Raw genomic sequence first — 22,701 nt, 5'->3', positions numbered from 1 at the left:
GTCTTGCAGCTTCAATGACTTCACACCACCCGGAAACCATCCCTACCAATCACTGCCAGACTTCCAGCCACTCTGCGCACTTTGCCCGCCGCTTATCTCAAGTAAATGACAAGCGTCAGGAAACTGATAGGCTGAAAAAAACCTGTGATGTAAATACGGCAGCAGCAGCCTGGGAAACGATGCTGTGATGTCCGGAAAGCCTACAGCTCCGGGGAAAGGGGCGCTAGACGGGATACCCCAGTTGTTGGCAAAGTGCAGGGTGCAGGTGAGGGACTCACAGTTGAACGTTTTTCCTGAAAACTGGGTCTTTCTTTCTGCGGAATATTTTATTTAAATGTTATAGCACCTATTCTAGAAGTAGATGTGCTGTACACAGACTGACTTTACTAAAGCTGTCCTTCAGCTTCCCTAATGGGTGGTGACTGGTGAAAGACAACGTGATTTATCACTGACTCTTTCTCATAGGACAATACTGTTAGAACTAGGGATAGGAAGCACTGCAGAAGCACCAAGCTGGGGTGTACCATTTTGGGAGAATATAGTTGTGCGACTATGAACAAAATTATATTTCTGTTTGGCAAGTGTATTATCCAAATCCAACTAACTATCGCTAACAGGTTCACACATCTTTACATTTAAAGGAAAGGTTCACCTTAATGTTAACTTTTGTATGTTATAGAATGGCTAATTCTAAGCAACTTTTTCATTGGTCTTCGTGGTTTATTTTTTATAGTTTTCAAATTATTTGCCTTCTTCTGACTCTTTCAAGCTTTCATTTGGGAGTCACTGACCCCATTTAAAAACAAATGCTCAGTAAGGTTACACATTTATTGTTATTGCTACTTTTTATTACTTTTCTTTCAGTTCAGTTCTCTCCTATTCATATTCCAGTCTCATTCAAATCAGTGCATGTTTGCTTGGGTAACTTGGACCCCAGCAACCAAATTGCTGAAATTTCAAACTGGAGAGCTGCTGAATAAAGAGTGAAATAACTCAAAAACCACAAATGAAAACCAAATGCAAACTGTCTATCTCTCTCTACGTCATACCAAAAGTTCATTTAAAGGTGAACAACATCTTTAAAGGGGTTGTTCACCTTTCAAACACTTTTTTCTGTTCCGTTGTTTTCAAACTGTTACCCAGGAATGAAGATTATTTTTTACTGTTTTTCCAAAATCTAAGTTTAAAGTTTAATGTCCCTGTCTCTGGTGTTTGAGTTTGGTGGCTCAATAATTTAGGTGCAGACTGTAAACTGTTACAATTTTGCAACATTTACTTGATACATTTCCCAGCCTCATCTCTGTATTAGCAACAATTATATCAATTGTAACAGCTGCCTGTAATAAAACCCAGAGATTCTGCTCAGCAAGGACAAAGATAAGAAACGTATCAATTTAGAACAGTTTACCGGGTCGACTAACCCCCTCCCCCCCAGAGCTGCTTTAGAAGGTGAAAATTGGCACTTTACACTTCAATATTAGAAAAACTGACAATTTAACAGCCCATGTCATAAAAAAACTTTTTGTAATTTCTCTTTATAACTTAAAATGTTTGCTTTCAGAGATACATACCATAGAAGTGGATCATCTCTGCAAAAACTCTCTCAGTTTTCTCCTCTGTTAGGGCAGGACTCGATGATGCTTTTTGACCTGACCGCATGCGACGTGTCGGATGTTTTACTGAAAACGGAAGTGAAGGAGAAATCGCATTTTACAACTACATTGATCCCACTGTCGGATGAATTCAACCTGTGGGGGGGAAAAACCTGTACCCAACCCCAGGTAGACCCCCCTCCCTCCAGGCTAACTACCGCCCCAGGGGAAATCCCCATACTCCATACTTACCCCTCTGCGCAGATTCTTCCAGCAGAGTTCCACGCATCCATCTTCCGTGTCCTCTGTAAGCTGACTGGGAGATCGGTATTTCTGCGCATGAGCAGTTGGAGCAGTTGGAGCAGTTTGCGGAATTACACGGAAATTGCCAATCTCTCCGAGGACTCGGAAGATGGATGCGTGCAACTCCGCTGGAAGAATCTGCGGCGAGGGGTAAGTATGGAGTATGGGGCATTTCCCCAGGGGGGGGTAGTTAGCCTGGAGGGAGGGGGGTGGTTAGTAGGGATGCACCAAATCCAGGATTTGGTCCGGGATTCGGCCTTTTTCAGCAGGATTCGGATTCGGCCGAATCCTTCTGCCCGGCTGAACCTAATCCTAATTTGCATATGCAAATGAGGGGTGTGGAGGGAAATCGTGTGACTTTTTGTCACAAAACAAGGAAGTAAAAAATGTTTTCCCCTTCCCACCAGATTCGGTTTGGTATTCGGCCGAATCTTTTGCGAAGGATTCGGGGGTTCGGCCGAATCCAAAATAGTGGATTCGGTGCATTCCTAGTAGTTAGCCTGGGGGTCTACCTAGGGTGGGGGGTACGGGCAGGTCCGGACTGAGAATTAAAATAGACCTTGGCATTTTAGCTACACAGAGGCCCAATCAGCCCACATAGAGGCCCAAACAGCCCCCACCAGCCCACAAAATATTGACTTTCTATGGGACCTTATAGCAGCCCCTCTGGCATTTGCCATAACCCACAGATTGCCGGTATGGGTTTTTTCCCCCACAGGTTGAATTCTCCTTTAAGTGATTGTGGGACACACTCTGTGTTAGGGCTCTTACTGACGAGCATTTTTACCTGCGCAGGGGAGCGCAGGAATAGACACATTACATTTTTTCCAATGGGGCTGTACTCACACTAGCGCGTGTAGGTGCTGAACACAGGTTGAGACGCAACATGCCGCATTTTTCCTGCATTCAGCACCTACACGCGCCTGTGTGAGTACAGCGCCACTGGAAAAAATGTAATGCATCTATTCCTGCGCTCCCCTGCGGCTGAACGCAGAAAAACGGAACGCAGGGGAGCGCAGGTAAAAACGCTCTTCAGTAAGAGCCCTAAGAGATGCAGGCTGCCAAAAAAGGAAGTTCACTACTGAATCCAGGGCCGGAACTAGGGGTAGGCAGAGTAGGCACGTGCCTAGGGCGCAAAGCTGAGGGGGCACCAGGCACATACCTGCTCTGTCGCCTACCCCGTGTCCGGTCCTGTGTCTCCCTGACTGGCGTCGGTAACTTCTGTTTCAAATGCGCTTGCGCACACTAAGCCGGCGCCGTGCCCGGCCAGGTTGCCTAGGGCGCCTGGCCGGGTTGGCCCGGCTCTGACTGAATCTGCACTCCGCATGCTCGTTTTCTCTCCTGCTTCATTTGCATATCTTTGATCTGATTGGCTGAATCTTCCCAGTCAATGGAATTGAAGATATGCATATGAAGCAGGAGAGAGCGAGCATGTGCAGAACCCATATAAAATATATGCTCTGTAAAGCTACAAATTATTGCTTCATTTTTCTATTCAGGCCCTCCCCTATTCAGAGTCTCTCATTCAAATCAGTGCATGGTTGGACTCTGGCAATTTGAAAACTTGACAGCTGCTAAATAAAATGTTAAAAACCACAAATAAAAATGAAAACCAATTGCAGTGTCACTTTCTAGATCACATTAAAAGTTAATTTAAAGATGAACAACTCCTTTAAAGACATTTCTCTTCTCATACTTCCCATGTTAGAAACCATTCTTACAATTATTTTATATATTTCCCAGATATCCTGCAGCGCCATATATAAGGTTACATATTTGAAAAAAAAAACAGATATTAGATCATGAGGGCTCTACCTTGTTTGGACTGCTTCTATGAGTGTCAAAAGAGTTAAAGAACAAATTATAAGTAGATTTCCCATTCCATTTCTTCATGGGAAGGATCAGCTAATGAGAGACAGTCTGGACTGAAGTGGTCATTGGCAAGGTCACTATTGCACAGCGTTTATTCACTTGTGGAGGCAGGACATTTGATAAGATGGACGGGGACACACTAGGACTCCTCTACTAACACTGGGCAAATTATTCTGTCTGCGATAACCCGTAGTTGGGCTGCTATTGAAACAATGTACTGATAAATAGGTCTCCTAGACAATGTAGTATTTTCTTCAATGAGTATAACACATAACAGTGGTATGTCTTTACTTGGGTGTTTTCTGAACAAAGATTTTAGTGAAGCAGTATTCAGTTGTATGAAATTAAATCAAATGTGAAAAACTGGCTGTGCAAAAAAATGTGGGTACTCTTGTAAGTTTGCTTATTTGAATGCATCAATATTGTTCAATACTGATTACTGGCAACACCAAATTGGTTGGTTTGGCTTGTTAAGCTTTGAACGTCATAGGCAGGTGTGTCCAATCATGAGAAAAGGTATTAAAGGTGGCCAATTGCAAGTTGTGCTTCTGTTTGACTCTCCTCTGAAGAGTGACAGCATGGGATTCTCAAAGCAACTCTCAAAACATCTGAAAACAAAGATTGTATAGTATCATGGTTTAGTGGAAGGCTACAAAAAAACACCTGCTACCTACTGTCAAATTTGGTGGAGGTTCCATCATGCTGTGGGCCGTGTGGTTAGTTCAGGGACTGGGGTCCTTGTTTAAGTCGAGGGTCAGGTGAATTAAACCCAATATCGGTCACAAAGTTGAAGTTACACAGGGGTTGGATATTCCAACAAGACAATGACCTTAAACACACTTCAAAATCAACAAAGGCATTTATCGAGAGGGAGAAGTACAATATTCTGGAATGGCCACACAGTCCCCCAACTTGAATATCATCAAAAATCTATGGGATGATTTGAAGCAGGCTGTCCATGCTTGGCAGCCATCAAATTTAACTGAACTAGAAAGATTTTGTATGGACGAATGGTAAAAAATACTGCCATCCAAAATCCAGACACTTCTCAGGAGGCGTCTAGAGGCTGTTACATTTGCAAAAGGTGGCTCAACTAAGTATTGAAGTAATATCTCTGTTGGGTGCCCAAATGTATGCACCTGTCTAATTTTGTTATGATGCATATTGCATATCTTTTATTAATCCAATAAAATGTGTCACTGCTGAAATACTACTGAAATACTACTGTTCCATAAGGCATGTTATATATTAAAATGATAAACAAAAGAGGGAGGAGGGTGTGTCCACATACTAAGGCACTTCTACATTCCCTGTCTCTATTTTCTTGGTTTGTGGCATATATATATATATATATATATATATATATTCTCTAAACTGCAGGCTATGAATTACTAGCATTATAACTGATTGAGGCTCTTATTTCATATTTCTTGTGTATCTTGGAGTTTAATCTCTTTCTAGAGCCAAAAACACTTTATTTTTACTTAAAATGGCTGGGTTTCTTTCCAATCCCTCGCATTTTAACAAATGGAGGGAAGAAGCTGAACTTCTGTTCAGTAGTAGTGCTGATAATACCTGCACTGCTATTAATGATCCCAAGATTGAGGATGCGTTTAACATTTTAAAACACTTCATGATTAAACAAACAAAACTGTGGTGGGAAATTACCTCCACTGAAAAATATATAGCACAATCTATTATTCCCAGAGGGCTCAGGATTAAATTGAATCCAGCTGGTCATCTTGATAATCCAGACTTTAATAAGAAATGGGATGCTATTCTTTCTAAATGCTCTTTAGAATTGATGACCCTGATACGTGACACAGAAATATCTATGTTGGAGAAAGTGAATGGTGAGGTAGATGAAAATCTGAAGGTGTTAAAAAACTTTAATGAGGATGAGACTTTTAAGAAGTTAGAGGAAGACTTGCAGTTCAATATTAATAAACTAGCAACAGAGCTCAAGTCCAGAAAGTGGAAGAAATTTTGTAGAGACAAAGGTGACTTTGCTACAGGCAACATACTGTATATCTTAGAGAATCTATTCTGTTTAAAAGCACAAGTCCCAAGTCCACCTCAATTAGTGGATCAGATTTTAATATAGATACGTCTGACAATGATGGCAGTGACTCCACCTCCTCTATCCCTAGGACAACCAACAAGAATAGAACTAAGTATAGAGACACTGCTCCTAGAAAACAATCTCCTTTTTTAGGGGTTCCCCATCAGGGACAACGGGACAAGGACAGATTGAGGGACAGACAGAAATGGGGCTACCGGATGAACAAATAAACAACACTGAATCTCTACAAATTTTCAATCTTTCCACATTAACACTTAATATTCATCAACTCAAAGCACTACATAAAGGGTTATCCTTTGCTCCAACTGATACATTCAGAGTATTCAGCTGGATCAAAGATCTACACTATACTATTGCTTCACAAATATTTTGCCAAAAACACCATTCAATCTGAATGGACAGTGGAGGAGAGTAGGGCTCTGGAAAACCTATGCCAACTATTGGATGAGAATGAAACTAGCAAGGACCAGTTTGAGGGTCCATTTACCAATTTAAAACCGAAAAGTAAATTTACACCCCCTAACTCCTTATATCCGAGGGTGGAAATCTACATCAAAGCCTGTATACGGGACCTTAGGGAGTTATATAAAAAATCTAAAAGGTCTACATATAATGACAGTAACCTATCAAGAAAGGAAAGAAATGGTTTGAAAGAATTACAGTCCAACAATGATATTGTCATTAAACCAATGATAAAGGGGGCAATATTGTTATCCAAAATAAAACAGCTTATATCAACGAATGTAGGCGCTTATTAAGCGACAAAGGTTGCTATATACAATTACCGGGTGACCCGACAAAAGCCTTTCAATTGGCCCTAGCATCCATTCTTAAAAAAGTTCTGGACAATAGAGCAATCAACCAAGACGAGTTTGACTTTATGACTGTTAAATCTCCAGTAATTCCTACGTTTTATACTATCCCAAAAATTCACAAAAACCCCTTACACCCACCAGGGCGTCCAATTGCCTCTGGAATAGGAAGCCTTACTGAACCTACCAGTGTATATGTGGATGAGATTTTAAAACCTTTTGTCAAGTGTCTTCCTTCCTTTATACAAGATACCACTGATGCGTTAAGGCATCTGGAGGGCATCTATTTAGACAAAGACCACTACATTGCCAGCTTAGACGTGGAGTCTCTCTACACTAGCATTCCACACAAGATAGGTCTAACTGCAGTTAGAGACATGCTTGCACAAAGAGGACAACAATTCACAGCACATAATAACTGTGTTTTAGAACTATTGGAATTTGTCCTCACGCATAATTATTTCACCTTTAACAATAAGTACCATCAACAGCAAGGAACCGCGATGGGAAGTACCTGCGCCCCGACATATGCAAATTTGTATCTCGGGTGGTGGGAAAGAAATTGGGTTTTTGGTGATAACATGGCCGAATATACACAACATATACCGCTTTGGGCCCGGTATATCTATGATTTAGTCCTGATTTGGACGAGTACGGCCAGCAAATTTGAGTCATTTGTTAATATGCTGAACACCAATGACATAAATCTTAAGGTCACATCGGTAATTGACAAAAACACCATTAATTTTCTCGACATTCGCGTCTACCGTAATCCCACTAATGACAATTTATCAACCACAGTTTATCGCAAAGAAACAGCAACCAATAGCCTCTTGCACACAAAGAGTCAACACCCTAGAAACACCATTTTGGGTATCCCTGTGGGTCAGTATTTGAGAGTCAAAAGATTATGCAGCTCAGCTAATGAGTTTAAGATAGAAGCAAAGAAACTGTACTGGAGGTTTAAAGAAAGGGGTTACAGCCACAACTCATTAAAAAAGGCATACAATAGAGCACTTAGTACGGAAAGGAAATCACTCCTCACGGCTAAGAAAAAATTATCATCCCCACATCAAGTGAAACCAGTAGAAAATATAGGTGACTATAGCAAACAACATAATGAAATTACTGACATTCTTAATAAGCACTGGCATATTTTACAACAGGATACCGACCTCTCAAAAGTATTGGAAGTGAGACCCCAGGTAACATATCGACGAAGTCGCAATCTACGTGACCAACTAACACGAAGCCACTTTGTCCAGTCCAACAATGACACCTGGCTGAGTAACAAATATAAAGGCTGTTATAAATGTGGTGACTGTGTTGCTTGTCCGTTTGTACTAAAAAGTACTTCGATCTTTTGAAAAACGGACAATATACATCACAATCTAGCACACTTTATCAGTTGTAAGACACAAGGTATCATTTATGTAATGCAATGTGCCTGTGGTATCGAATATGTCGGTAAAACCATTAGAGAATTCCGACGAAGAATATTGGAGCATGTGGGAGATGTCAGGCATAAAAGGAATACCTCAATAGCTAATCACATCAACATATGTCATAATGGCAACACCAATATGATGCATTTTATTGGTGTTGAAAAGTATTGAGCACTACCCGTATAGGTGATCTTGATAGGAAACTCTTACAAAAAGAAGCCGAGTGGATTTATTCCATGGAAACTAAGTCACCTCATGGACTAAATGAAGGCTTCACTTTTTCGCCTTTTTTATGAAACCTGGTTACTCAGTAAACACCCCCCCCTCCTTTTTCAATATTATTTATTACTAAGTTTTTGTGCTAACATTATCTTGGGATCTGAGAAAAGATTGCAAAAAAATCCATGTTATTTGTATCGTTATTAACTTGATAACGGTGGTAGCTTTAAAATATTAAGTTCATACACTTGAAATTTTACTTTTTGTTTCTACTTCTGTGAATGTCCTATTAGGGACAATACAGATGCGCATGGGCGCATTTGCGCAACTAAGGGCATTCCTTTTTTGGCACATGCGCATTGTCGCATTTACGCAACTAAGGGCATACGTCTATAGTCAAGAGAAGGAAGGTGAGGCAGAGCACACTCCTAAAGCTTAAAAAACGAGAACACCTGGTGCACAGTGTTAGCATCCTCCAATGAATCCTCAAGTAGTAAAACACTGGCACTCAAGGAACTTCATGCAGGGTTACCCCTTGCTAGTTTATTAGGTGCGGACGTGCAACGTTTCCGGGCGAACCCCTTTATCAAGCATACTACAATGATCATTGTGCAGACAATTTAAGGAGTGACTCATTACAATAAATTAGCATACAAAATTGAAGATCACGCCTTTCAGCTTGCATTTACATATAGTGTCATAAAACATAATATTAAAAAAAGCAACAAAAAATATACCAAAAATGTCCATGTGTAACATCCATAGACAAGCTGTAATGATGCAAGGTCAAACTGTGCAAAGTAGATTTAATCATTCCAAGTGTTAAGAAACAATGTATCTAAAAAAGATAAAAAGATTACACAATCTTCAGGCAAAAGCCTGTTCAATAAAAGGATAGAATGTAACATATCTAAAACACCCTACTAACTCTAATAAAGATAAGAGTAATTTACCTGTCCCTGGAGTATACAAAAAGATTTTTCTTATCTGTAGAGACAGGAAAAATGTAATATTATTTGTAACAAATCTATTGACACAACGTCTACATATTTGCTTAAACAAAACAGGATAAGTTATATTCCTCATTAAGGCCTTTCGGACTTCTGGTCTGAAGCAGCCAGATCCAGTAGCACTCTCTTTGGAGTAGCTTACATTTTTTCTTCTGCCCTTGATTTACTATTACTTTTTCACAATTACGATGGCAGATTTTAGATGATGACGTTTTTGCGCAGGCGTATTTCGCGCATTGACATAATTACGCTCGACGCTCGGATATTACGTCATCATACAGCACGGCCACGAGGGACGCCGATGGGAGTCTATTTAAGACAGTCCTAGCCACACAGTCAGCACCTATGCCCCTGAAGAGGCTGGCAACAGCGAAACGCGTAGGACAGCATAGGTGGACGGTGGGGGATATAGCCCCTATCCGTTCCCCACGTAGACAGGCAGAATTGGGCACAGGGGAGAGGGGGGTTCTTTTTGGCTTAAAGGCTATGGGATATTTATTTGCATTATCCCCATTTGTGCAAAACTTTGGTGCACATGATCATTGAGCTATATATTTTTTGCTTGATGTATCCCCCACCTGCCACCTTTTGCATCAGTTTTTAATATATGTTTTTATGGCGACTGTCCAGCACTATCCACAGGTTGTGGAGTAGTGAATCTGTCTAAACGGTGTTTGGTGTGGTGTGTGGGCATGGCCAAGTGCAGTGTGTACTAATTTTTAATTGTCTGTATTAAAGGTGAAGTTTTAACGTTATGCTATTAACTTACATTGTATCCTTGCCTGAACTGGTTAGCATTAGAGAGGGAGGAGGGTGTGTCCACATACTAAAACTTCTACATTCCCTGTCTCTATTTTTCTTGGTTTGTGGCATATATATATTCTCTAACCTGCAGGCTATGTATTACTAGCATTATAACTGATTGAGACTCTTATTTCATATTTCTTGGATAAACAAAACTCCAAAGAATTAAGAGGGGTTCCCAAACTTTTTTCCAGAGTGTTGGTTGATATATAACACTGACAAATGCAGCGACCCTACTTGTGTATTGCAAAGAAGAATTTTTTTTTGAGCAACCTCATAATTTGCATTTTTCTTACCATTTCAGGCCTTGGAATATGGCAAGTGTGTATCAGCTGCAGCTGCTGGGAGGGATGAACTGTGCAGAGGGGCTTGTGCAAAGGAGTTTGAAGATCTGAAGCAGCGTATAATAATGACTGTATGTCTGAACTTTGTTATTTTATATGAATTATCTGACTTTCTCCAGTTATATCTATAACACACAATCATGGTTTATCAGCAAAAATAACCCACTTGTTTATGACTAACTCAGTGGCCGGTGCTGTCACCATTGCACCACACAGCAGAGGCCATTAGAAGCAACGTATCAGAGCTGTATTATATGAGGGCCCTCTTCATTTCTCTGTTATGAAAATCAAGGGGGAACACAAGTATTGCTTCCTTGACATCTATGGTTTAATTAGTGAATAAACATATGAGGTGCTAAAAAAGCCTGGGTAGCATCAATCACACCATTATCACGTACAGCGAACAAGGGATACAACTTAAACTGGTGGTTCAATGTTAAGTGACCTTTTAGTATGTTATAGAATTGCCCATTCTAAGCAACTTTTCAACTGTTCTTCACTGTTTATTTTTTTATAGTTTTTAATTATTTGCCTTCTTCTGATTCTTTCCATATTTCAAATAGGGGTCACTGACTCCATCTAAAAACAAATGCTCTGTAATTTTGATTATTCATCTTTCTTTTCAGTCCCATTCTGTTTCATATTCCATTCTTTTATTCAAATCAATGCATGATTGCTAGGGTAATTTGGACTGTAGCAACCAGATAGCTAAAATGGCAAACTGGAAAATGAAAACCTATTGTGAATGGTCTATGAATACATCTATCTACAGTACATAATAAAAGTTAACTCAAAGGTGAACAACCCCTTTAAACAAAACAATGCTCGCACTGTCAAATCTAGGTCACACCTTGTCTCACTTTTATTATTACTGTTACTTGCAGTTGGGGACACCTCCCCAAACCCTGGTCCCACTCACTCATTCCTCCCCTCCCCTATTCCCACTCTCAGGCATTTCACAATGTTTCCAGTCTCTAAAACTTTACACACTTCTAATCCTGCAAACCTTATTCACATAAAGCCATCACCCTCTCTGCCTTTCTCATGTGCCCTCTGGAATGCACAGTCAATCTGCAATAAACTCACAGTAGTCCATGATTTCTTTATATCCAAATCCCTTCATCTTCTGGCTATCACTGAAACATGGCCCTCTCCCACATACACTGCTTCACCTGCTGCCCTCTGCTATGGAGGCTTCTCACTTAGTCACACCCCAAGACCGGATGCCATCATGGCGGTGGGGTAGGATTTCTTCTCTCCCCCAAATGTAGGTTTCAAAATCTAACCACACCGACTTCTCTCTCCTTTCCTTCTTTTGAAGTCCACAGCATACGTTTGTTTTCTCCAATCTCTCTGTGTATTTTGCTGTCATATATCGCCCCCCTCTGCTCCCTACTCTACTTTCTTGGATCACTTTGCTGCTTGGCTTCCATACTATCTCTCCAGCGAGACACCTGCTCTCATTTTAGGTGACTTCAACATTCCCATTGACTATTCTGCTTCTCCTGCCACCTCTAAACTCCTCTCTCTAACAACTTAATGCGGTCTCTCTCAGTGGACTGACTCACCTACCCACATCGAGGGTCATGCTCTGGATCTTATACTCTGCCACTCGTGCCGCCCATCCAACCATACTAACTCTCTTTACCCCCTATCTGACCATCACCTACTCTCCTTTCAGATAACACTTTCACTGGGTAAATAGATAGGCTGTGCAAAATAAAAAATGTTTCTAATATAGTTAGTTAGCCAAAAATGTAATGTATAAAGGCTGGAGTGATTTGATGTATAACATGTCATTCAGAACACTACTTCCTTCTTTTCAGCTCTCTTGATTTACACTGACTGGTTACCCTGGCTACCAGGCAGTAACCAATCAGAGACTTTAGGGAGGGGGGCACATGGATCATATCTGTTACTTTTGAATCTGAGCTGAATGCAGAGGATCAATTGCAAACTCACTGAACAGAAATGTACCATGTGGCCCCCCTTCAAGTCGCTGACTAACTCAGAGTTCTAGAGCTGAAAAGCAGGAAGTTGGATTCTGGCTGTTTTATTAGACATCTGTTCACTCCAGCCTTTATATATTACATTTTTGGCTAACTATATAAGAAACATTTTTTATTTTGCATAGCCTATCTATTTACCCAGTTTTTATTTTCACACTGAACTATTCCTTTAATCTCCACTCTGTTCTAAATGCTTGACTCATTCATGTATCTCACCGCTCAACATCAGCTGCTCCCATAAGCATGTCCCTTCACTGGCTTCCAATTTCCTCTAGAATCAAATTCAAATTACTAACACTCACTTTCAAGGCCCTTAATAATGAAGCTCCTCCCTATATTTCATCTGATCTCCAAATACACTCCTTCACGCAACCTTCGCTCTACTTCTGATCTTCACCTCTCATCACTTCTGCCCATTCTCATCTACAAGACTTCTCTCTGGCTTCTGCTTTTCTCTGGGACTCGCTGCCTCGAGCTGTCAGACTTTCTCCTTCTTTCCAAACCTTCAAGCACTCATTAAAGACTCACCTGTTTAAAGAAGCTTATTCAATGTACCTTAATTAATTAATCATTGCTGTATCAAAATCACAATTGTTTCTAAAATCCTAAAGTCTCAATTGTACCCTAGCGTTTACTTTGTAAACTCTAATTTGTAATCCTATTGTACTCTGTATCCCTTGTTTGTTAACCTCCATTTATTCAGTTTGTTATAACTAAGGTAAAGCACTACGTATCTTGTTGTCGCTATATAAATAAATGATGATGATGATCTACAGTACGTAATAAAGGTTAACTCAAAGGTGAACAACCCCTTTAACTGCATCAGAATGCAACGCTGATATATACAAGGTCACCACATAAACACAATATTTATGTGGAACACTGGATTTTGCCAGTCTTGTCAATAATTATTGGAGGTAATTGTCAAAGCATTATCAGCTTAAAGAGCAATATACACATGTATTCAATACACTCAATGGATATTGCTCCCTATTATATTATATGTATCCCTGCTTTTATGATTTTTAATTGCAATAGAGGAAATTGTAGACCATAGCATTTTTTTCCCTCCAGGCAAAGAGGAAGATGAAGTGAGGACTGGAAGCTACATGCAACAGAATACACAACATGGATCTTTATGTGGACTCCCTGACTTATTTTGTTTGCTCTCATTTAAAACTGTGAAATGTATCTACGGTTGCAAAGGATCGGACAGAAGAAGAAATAATAAAATATAGATCTCTATTTGTGTATCTTGTTTCCAGTCTGTTTCATGTAAGTGCTGCATTTCTATACACAGAAGCCACAGTGCTGGTATGCTAGTCGTGCCTGGCATTCACTGTGCCAGGCTGAGTAATGTTGAAGAGCACGTCTAATGCTTTTGTTGATTATTAAAGGACACAGAGGTCTGCAATAATACATTTTCTTCATAGTTACATTGTTAAATTGGGTTGAAAAAAGACAAAGTCCATCAAGTTCAACCCCTCCAAATGAAAACCCAGCATCCATACACACACCCCTCCCTACTTTTACATACATTCTATATACCCATACCTATACTAACTATAGAGCTTAGTGTCACAATAGCCTTTGATATTATGTCTGTCCAAAAAATCATCCAAGCCATTCTTAAAGGCATTAACTGAATCAGCCATCACAACATCACCCGGCAATGCATCCCACAACCTCACTGTCCTAACTGTGAAGAACCCCCTGCGTTGCTTCAAATGAAAGTTCTTTTCTTCTAGTCTAAAGGGGTGGCCTCTGGTACGGTGATTCACTTTATGGGTAAAAAGGTCCCCTGCTATTTGTCTATAATGTCCTCTAATGTACTTGTAAAGTGTAATCATGTCCGCTGCAAGCGCCTTTTTTCCAGAGAAAACAACCCCAACCTTTACAGTCTACCCTCATAATTTAAGTCTTCCATCCACTAACCAATTTAGTTGCACGTCTCTGCACTCTCTCCAGCTCATTTATATCCCTCTTAAGGACTGGAGTCCAAAACTGCACTGCATACTCCAGATGAGGCCTCACCAGGGACCTATAAAGAGGCATAATTATGTTTTCACAACTTGTTATCTACAAAAACCGCTAGATCCTTCTCATTTAAGGAAACTCCCAACACACTGCCATTTAGTGTAATAACTTTTTGTAGTCTAAAAGCCAGTTCTCTATTCAAATACTATGTTCCAGGCCAACATTCCTTAATTTAACCAGTAACCTTTTGTGTGGCACTGTATCAAAAGCTTTAGCAAAGTAAATCACATCCACTGAGATCCCAGAATCGAGGTCTCTACTTATCTTCTCATAAAAAGAAATTAAGTTAGTCTGGCAAGATCTATTACGCATAAAACCATGCTAGCACAAACTCATAGTATTATGATTTGCTATGAAGTCCAGTATCTTATCCTTTATTAACCCTTCAAAAAGCTTTCCTACCATTGACGTCAGACTAACTGGCCTATAGTTTTGAGGCTGAGAACGGGATCCTTTTTTGAATAGAGCCACCACATTAGCAATTCGCCAGTCTCTCTGCACTATGCCAGATCTCAATGAAGCCTTAAAAATTAAGTAAAGAGGTTTGGCAACCACAGAGATAAGCTCGCTAAGTACCGTGGGATGAATACCATCTGGCCCCGGACCTTTGTTAATCTTAACATGTTCTAGTCTCTTTTGAATTTCCTCATGTGTGAACCATACATCATTAGTTGTATTACTAGAATTGGGACTATTAAGAAGAAAACCTTCACTTACTGGTTCCTCATTTGTGTAGACAGATGAAAAATATGAGTTGTTTTCATCAACCAGCTGACCCCCCTCTGATAGTAAGGTTCCCACCCCTTCCTGCTTCATTTTTTTCACTATTAACATATTTAAAAAATAATTTTGGATTTTTTTTTACTGCTTGCTGCAATATCCTTTTCTATATCAATTTTAGCTTGCATGATTTATTGGCCTCCTTGTACCTTATAAATGATTCGGCTGTCCCAGCTTGAAAGCCTTAAAAGCATGTCTTTTCTTACCCACTTCAACACCAACGCTTCTATTGAACCAAAAAGGTTTTGCTTTGCAACGACGTTCCTTGCTTACAAGTGGAATATACTGACAAGTATATTTATTAAGCAGTATTTTAAAGACTTCCCATTTTGTTCTGTGTTTAACCCTGTGAAAAGAATTTCCCTCTTAATATGTTGCAGAGATGCCCTTATACTGTCAAAGTTTGCACGTCTGAAATTTAGTCTTTTAGTTACTCCATTATAGAATTGCTTCTGCAACAGAATCTCAAATCAGACCATGTTATGATCATTATTCCCTAAATGCTCACCCACACAAATGTTAGAGATGAGTTCAGTATTATTAGTTATTACAAGGTCCAAAAGAGAGTTATTTCTAGTAGGTTCTTGAACGAGCTGGAATAAAAAGTTGTCATTCAGCATATTTACAAACCTACTAGCTTTTTCTTTCTTAGCAACCCCATGAGTAAGTGCCCCAGCAGGCACCAAATGCGTTAGGTCTTGCTCTTATGTCCTAATAAATTTTTCAATTTTTTAACTGATTGATTCATTATTGTTGGAGATACTCACACTTTTCTTTTGAAATGTTGTCTTAGCAACCCCATTACCCCAGTCAATGTCTGGATTATTGAAGTCACCCATAGCAACAACCTGACCCAGCTGTGAAGCTTCTTGTATCTGCAAGAGTAGCTGGGTTTCATACTCGACACTTATACGAGGTGGTTTATAGCATACACCAATGATAATTCTACACCCTCACCAGTGCCAGCTATGGTTATTTCTTTAGCGCATGGCTTTAATTCGGGCTTTACATACAAACACACTCCTCCACCCTTTTTAATCCCTCTGTCCCTCCTAAAAAGGGTGTAACCATTTAAATTCACAATCCAGTAACGTGTTTCATCCCACCAGGTCTCAGTGATACCAATTATATCATAATTTTTAGAGCATGCAATTAATTGTAGGCCTCCCATTTTACCTGACAAACTTCGTGCATTTGCCAGCATACAGCGTAGGTTACTACTTTTACTTATGAAATTTGCATTACTTAGTGGAGAATTAAATGTTAAGTTAGTATTATTCTGTTTTCCTTGTAACATTTCATTTCATGTTCTACACATAAATAATAATTGTTTAACTTTGTGCCCAACAAGATTTTCACTTCATTTTGTTAAAGGGGTGATTCGTCTTTAAGTTAACTTTTAGTATGTTGTAGAATGGATAATTCTAAACAACTTTTCAGTTGGTCTTAATTTTCTTTTTATAGTTTTTTAATTATTTGCCTTCTTCTGACTGTTTTTAACTTTCAAATGGAGGTCACTGACCCCATCTAAAAACAAATGCTCTGTAAGCCTATACATTTATTGTTATTGCTACTTTGTATTACTCATCTTTCTATTTAGGCCCTCTCCAATTCATATGTCAGCCTCTTATTCAAATCAATGCATGGTTGCTAGGGTACTGTGGACCCTAGCAACCAGATTGCTGAAATTGCAAACTGCAGAGCTGCTGAATAAAAAGCTTAATAACTCACAAATAATAGAAAATGAAAACCAACTTTGAGTAACAGATAATAAAATAAGAAAACCAACTTCAAATAACACTCTCTACATCATACTAGTTCTTTTAAAGGTGAACAACCCCTTTAATGTAATTCTTTTCCCAAGACAGATGGGACCACAATGTCTGACAATGCTCATTTTGCCACCCAATAATAAAGAAGCAGGCTTCTCTGTTGATCTTTCCCTGCTCCTTTCAACCCTCACTTTGCAGTGATTTTGCCAGCAATGGTCAACCAACTTGAAACATGTAGCAAAGTGCACAAAGTGATATAGATATGACATAAGTTGATTTAGCGGTGTAGAATATGAAATTGGGTTCTTGCATTTTGTTTACAAAATAACTGAAGTAAATAATGATCATAGAAACCAGAATACTGGTTGTTTTGCTTAACAGATTTTAGCTAACGGATATGGGGGACATCCTACAATTAATTTGGAGTCATTTGGTGGACTTTTGAAAAAAAAAAAATTGTTACTTTGGGTGAATTAGATTCGAATTTGCAGCTCAATCCTATTCACCCGTTTTTAAAAATTTTTATTTTTTTTTTAATAAATTTCGATTGGTCTTTTTTTCTGAATTTCGAGTTTATGGGAGTTTTTATAAACTCCCATAAACTTGAAATTCGACCCTTGATAAATCTGCCCCTTAGTCTTTAATTTAAATTAAAAATAGAGGATCCATTTTATTTGACATTGTCCAAGCAAGGTGTAAGTTAAATGTCAGTTCACACATGCAGTCAAAAGTCTGGTGAGGTTTATGAACTGGTATGTTTATGGGATGCACCTTTTCAAAGAATGAGATAAAAACATAAACTGGTCTTTGAGAATACAAAATATTGGCAGGGTTTATTGGTCCAGTGTGCATTATACAAACATTAAGGCACAGAGTAGCAGAGATTGCACAGATGTATGCAGTTCATACAGGGTAATATCAGTATCATGAGTGAGTAGACCAGCCAGAAGCACATGTGAAAGGCAAAAATCCTCAGGTATTGGAGGGAAAAAAATCGGACATGTAAAATGCCAGAGTTGGTCCTAGTAGAGTAAAAGAAGGTGACTGCAGGGTCAAACCACACTCTGAAATTAGAAATAGATTAAAAATTTGATTATTCTGAAAAATAAGGGGGTTATTTATTAAGGTTCGAGTAGTGTTTTCCAATGAGATTCAAGTTTTCGTGGTTATTTTTTGGTTAAAAAAATTCACATTTCAAGATTTTGTATACCCCGACCCTAAAAATAGCTAGAATCTGAAAACACAGCATCTAAAACCTGTACATGTAGGAGTCAATGGCAGAGGTCCCTTGAACAATTTGAAGATGTTAATAGCCTTCAAGATATTCGGGTTTATTTCGGAGGGTATTCTCGAGCAATGAGTTTTTTTCCACTGAAAACTTGATTCGAGTTTTCTGGTTTGGCAACTCGAACTTGGTGATTTGAGTTTTTTCCATTCCAGTTTTCTCTTAAATAAGAAATCATTTGAGTTGCGAGTTCATTCGAGGTATAAAAATTTCTAACATTTGACCTTAGTTAAATAACCCCCTTAATATACAAAACTCTGGGAGGTGCCAATTTGTAAGGCACCCACCAGTGCCTAAAATCATATACCTTTTACCTGGAGCTCACATACCTGTAACTTCTTGCTGTGCGTACAGAGCAAGGGGGAACTAGCGTGAAAAATGTAAACTATGAAAATGTATTACAAGCTTCATCATAATGAAATATGATTCTCTTTTTCAATATAATTAAAATTCGGACTAATTTCTGAAATAATTACTCTTCGCTATACCCCCTTAGCATCTGTCTGTCTTTATGCAGGAGTCAGGAGTCCGATTTTGATTGACAGTTACGCCTAATACAGACTATTGGGGGGGGGGGCTCCCTTTGCCTAAAGAGATATATTAAAAATCACCAAAAATCCTCACTCTACATGCAGGATTTGTGCCATAGTCAGTTGTTTGTTAGACTTTGTGTTGGAATCAGTTGATTTAGCATTAATACATGTGCTGGAAAAGAGGTCCCCCCCAAACAAGATATATTAGATCTAAATATCAATCAAAATCTGACACCCAAGTCCTGCATGAAGAAAGAATGGAGACAGGTGCTGATAGGGGGGATAGTGAAAAGAACCTTCATTATTTTAGAAACCGTACAGAATCTTTTATTGATCATATTTAGAAAGTTTCTTATGAATGATGAAGCTTACATTAAAAGTTTCATTTTTTGTAATAGTTCTCCTTTGAATCAACTTTAAATTGGGGGTTATGCCCAAAAACATTTTGTTTTTTCAAAAATGTATAGTCAAATTGAGGTTTCTCAATTTTTTTTTTTTTAATATATTAGCAGTCACCTATCTTTCAGGTCTGCCAACCAGCCACAGTTGTCAGATATGGTTCTAAATGCTGACAAGCCACAATCAGCAGAAAATCTTTATAGCTCCAAACCCAAGGACCACGTTTATGTATAGAATACTATTTCTGACCTGTTATGACTGAAGCATATTAATGGTTGTTCCTTTCACTGTCTATGATACTGTGCTTTCCCATAACGGCCCCTTGGCTGCAAACTGATCTCCACCCCAAGGATAATATTCTGGCTGGCAGCAATTGCAGCCACCTCTGCAATACCAGACAATTGCAGTACTGATTTAACAGGACATTTTTAAAGGGAGGACGAGTATTTTCAAAAGATCCTGTAACAAATACAATTAATACAGTTCCAGTCATAGTTTGTTTCTTAGTTCCGTTTGTACAATAAACGGCTGTTATACAGAAACTTTATACATTTCAGGCATTTTTGCAATGTGGTACAGGGGTCTCTGGTAAAATTATTCCAAGCAGTTTTCTTTGTGCTCATCTCTTCTTTTGCTCATTTAACAACTGTTTGATTTGCCGGCTCTGAACAACCTGTAACCCTCCATCAACCATCTGATTGAGCCGCGCCTCAAGGGCACCACGCAGATCGTTTACTTTTAGGTTGGGTACAGGATGGAAACTTATGATCTGTGCACCATCATTTTCTTGCTCTACCTTAGACACATCTCTCTTTTTTCTTCTCAAATCCATATCATTCTGTGCTTTCAGATCTCGGTTTTGCTTACCCTCATCATGCTCTAGGGCAGCCCCATCGTTTGGCTTTTCAATGTGTTCTTTCTTGGATTCAACCTTAATGTCATTGGCTTGGTTTAGGCCTAATACAGGTGCATCAGCTTCCTCTTTATTTTCATGCAGCCCATGGTCTGGTACTGGCTTATGATCCAGTATCAACTTATCAGCTTTCACTTCCTGTATTTGTTTTCCTTTCTGAACCAGTATTTTTTCTTCTTGCACAGCACTAAGCAGTTTCTCTCCTGCACCAGCCATTTTAAAAGGTTTCTGTTTTGGCTCAGTCTGCAGTGCTACCTTTCCCACCTTTTCCTGTAGGCCTGGTACTGCTACAGGAGCTTTGTGGATTGCAGTTTCCTGCAGAATGATGTGCCCAACATTTGGGAGAACATTATCTATATTTGCAGCCACAGCTTTCTCCTGCTGCTTATGGTTATCACTAGCATACCGGTCAACACTTTGTTGGTGAACAAAGTTTTCCTGGACAGATTGTTTTTTTGTGTACTGGGGCTGTTTGGCAGCTGAAACTGCCATTTTCACTTCCTCTACATTGATTTTATTGTCATTCATTTTGACATCTGGCACATTTCCCTTAACCTCTTCATTCACATCAGGATTTTGTTCTTTGTCCATCACAACCACAGGCTCCTCTACTGCAGATTTATCCACTTCAGCTTTCACTTCTTCTGCATTCTCCCCCTCTAGTGGCTTCTGTGCCACTCTGGCTTCTGCTTTCAGCTCCTCCTTATTTTTGTCTGCTATATTGCCTTCAAGTTTATCTGTAGTAAAAGACAAATAATTATCCTTCCTTGAATACTGTCTATGCAATACACTCATGAGTTTTCTAGAACTGCTATTGATATCCCTCATCAAAAGATTACATGTTTTACTTAAATACATTTGTATTTGTCTTCTAAGGAAAAGATTACATTTTTATTTAATGAAGTCTCTTAAACTAGACCACATTCAATGAAAGCTTGATTCATGATGGCAAAAACATATACTACACACCCTACAATTTAGCTAGGAATAAATATATTTAAATTTGCAGCACAATGTCACAATTGTAAATATATAAAAAAGACAAAAGTCAATAAGTCTGCATTGTGGTATACAAACACTGTTAGATTTATAAGTGGGTAATTTAAAAGAAGGACAATCCTATAAAGATCTTCACATTTTGCATTGAAATGGATGATAAGTAGGCATATTTATTTTCCCATTGAAAAGAAAACATAGTAACATAGTAAGTAAGGATGAAAAAAGACACACGTCCATCAAGTCCAACTTTTTTTTTTTTTTTTATATCTGCCTAAATGCCAGTTGATCCAGAGAAAGGCAAAAAAATCCATCTGAAGCCTCACCAATTTGTCTCAGAGGGGGAAAAAATTCCTTCCTGACTCCAAAATGGCAATCGGACTAGTCTCTGGATCAACTTGTACTATGAGCTATCTCCCATAACCCTGTATTCCCTCACTTGCTAAAAAGCTATCCATCCCCTTCTTACAGCTTTCTAATGTATAAGCCTGTACAACTGATTAAGGAAGAGAATTCCACATCTTCACAGCTCTCACTGTAAAAAACCCCTTCCGAATATTTAGGCGTAACCTCTTTTCTTCTAATCGGAATGGGTGACCTTGTGTCAGCTGGAAAGACCTACTGGTAAATAAAGCATTAGAGAGATTATTATATGATCCCCTTATATATTTATACATAGTTATCATATCACCCCTTAAGCGCCTCTTCTCCAGCGTAAACATCCCCAATTTGGCCAGTCTTTCCTCATAGCTATGATTTTCCATACCTTTTACCAGCTTTTTTGCCTTTCTCTGTCCCCCCTCTAATACAATAATGTCCTGTTTGATTGATGGAGACCAAAACTGAACAGCATATTCTAGATGGGGCCTTACAAGTGCTCTATACAGTGGAAGAATGACCCCTTCCTCCCATGACTCTAAGCCCCTTTTAATACAGCTCAAGACCTTATTTGCCCTTGATGCTGCTGACTGGCATTGCTTGCTACGGCCAAGTTTATCATCTACAAGGACTATAATGTCCTTTTCCATAATGGATTTGCCTAGTGCAGTCCCATTAAGGGTATAAGTGGCTTGGATATTTTTACATCCCAGGTGCATGACTTTACATTTATCAACATTGAATCTCATTTGCCACTTAGCTGCCCAGATTGCCAGTTTGTCAAGATCGTGTTGCAAGAATGCCACATCCTGGATGGAATTAATTGGGCTGGATAGTTTTGTGTCACCTGCAAACACTGATACATTACTTACAACACTCTCCCCTAAGTCATTAATGAACAAGTTAAATAAAATTGGACCTAATACGGAAGAAATGGGGTACCCCACTAAGAACCTTACTCCAAGTAAAGAATGTACCATTAACAACCACCCTCTGTACCCGATCCTGTAGCCAGTTTCCTATCCATGTGCAAACAACTTCATTAAGCCCAACAGACCTTAGTTTAGAAAGTAGTAGTTTGTGGGGCACAGCATCAAACACTTTGGCAAAATCCA

The 22,701-nt window shown here is 39.2% G+C and overlaps 1 protein-coding gene and 1 long non-coding RNA gene across 2 annotated transcripts in view; one reads left to right on the top strand and one right to left on the bottom strand.

Annotated features, from left to right (window-relative positions):
- The first annotated feature begins 141 nt into the window (after positions 1 to 141).
- On the top strand, positions 142 to 13,744 carry LOC121398192. Its single transcript, XR_005964171.1, has 3 exons — positions 142 to 265; positions 10,445 to 10,555; positions 13,568 to 13,744. It is a non-coding gene; the product is annotated as an uncharacterized LOC121398192 (long non-coding RNA).
- A 4,144-nt stretch (positions 13,745 to 17,888) lies between these two features.
- Positions 17,889 to 22,701, bottom strand: part of LOC121398040 (putative sodium-coupled neutral amino acid transporter 10) — a 97,426-nt gene continuing 92,613 nt past the window's right edge. Inside the window, exon 13 of the mRNA XM_041576523.1 lies at positions 17,889 to 20,949. Within this exon, the coding sequence (XP_041432457.1) occupies positions 19,919 to 20,949 (1,031 nt within the window). The 3' untranslated portion in view covers positions 17,889 to 19,918. The remainder of the gene's footprint in view (positions 20,950 to 22,701) is intronic.

This window comes from Xenopus laevis, chromosome 9_10L, assembly GCF_017654675.1.
Source record: "Xenopus laevis strain J_2021 chromosome 9_10L, Xenopus_laevis_v10.1, whole genome shotgun sequence".
Lineage (NCBI taxonomy): Eukaryota > Metazoa > Chordata > Amphibia > Anura > Pipidae > Xenopus > Xenopus laevis.
This window is presented reverse-complemented; position numbering and strand designations above follow the sequence as displayed.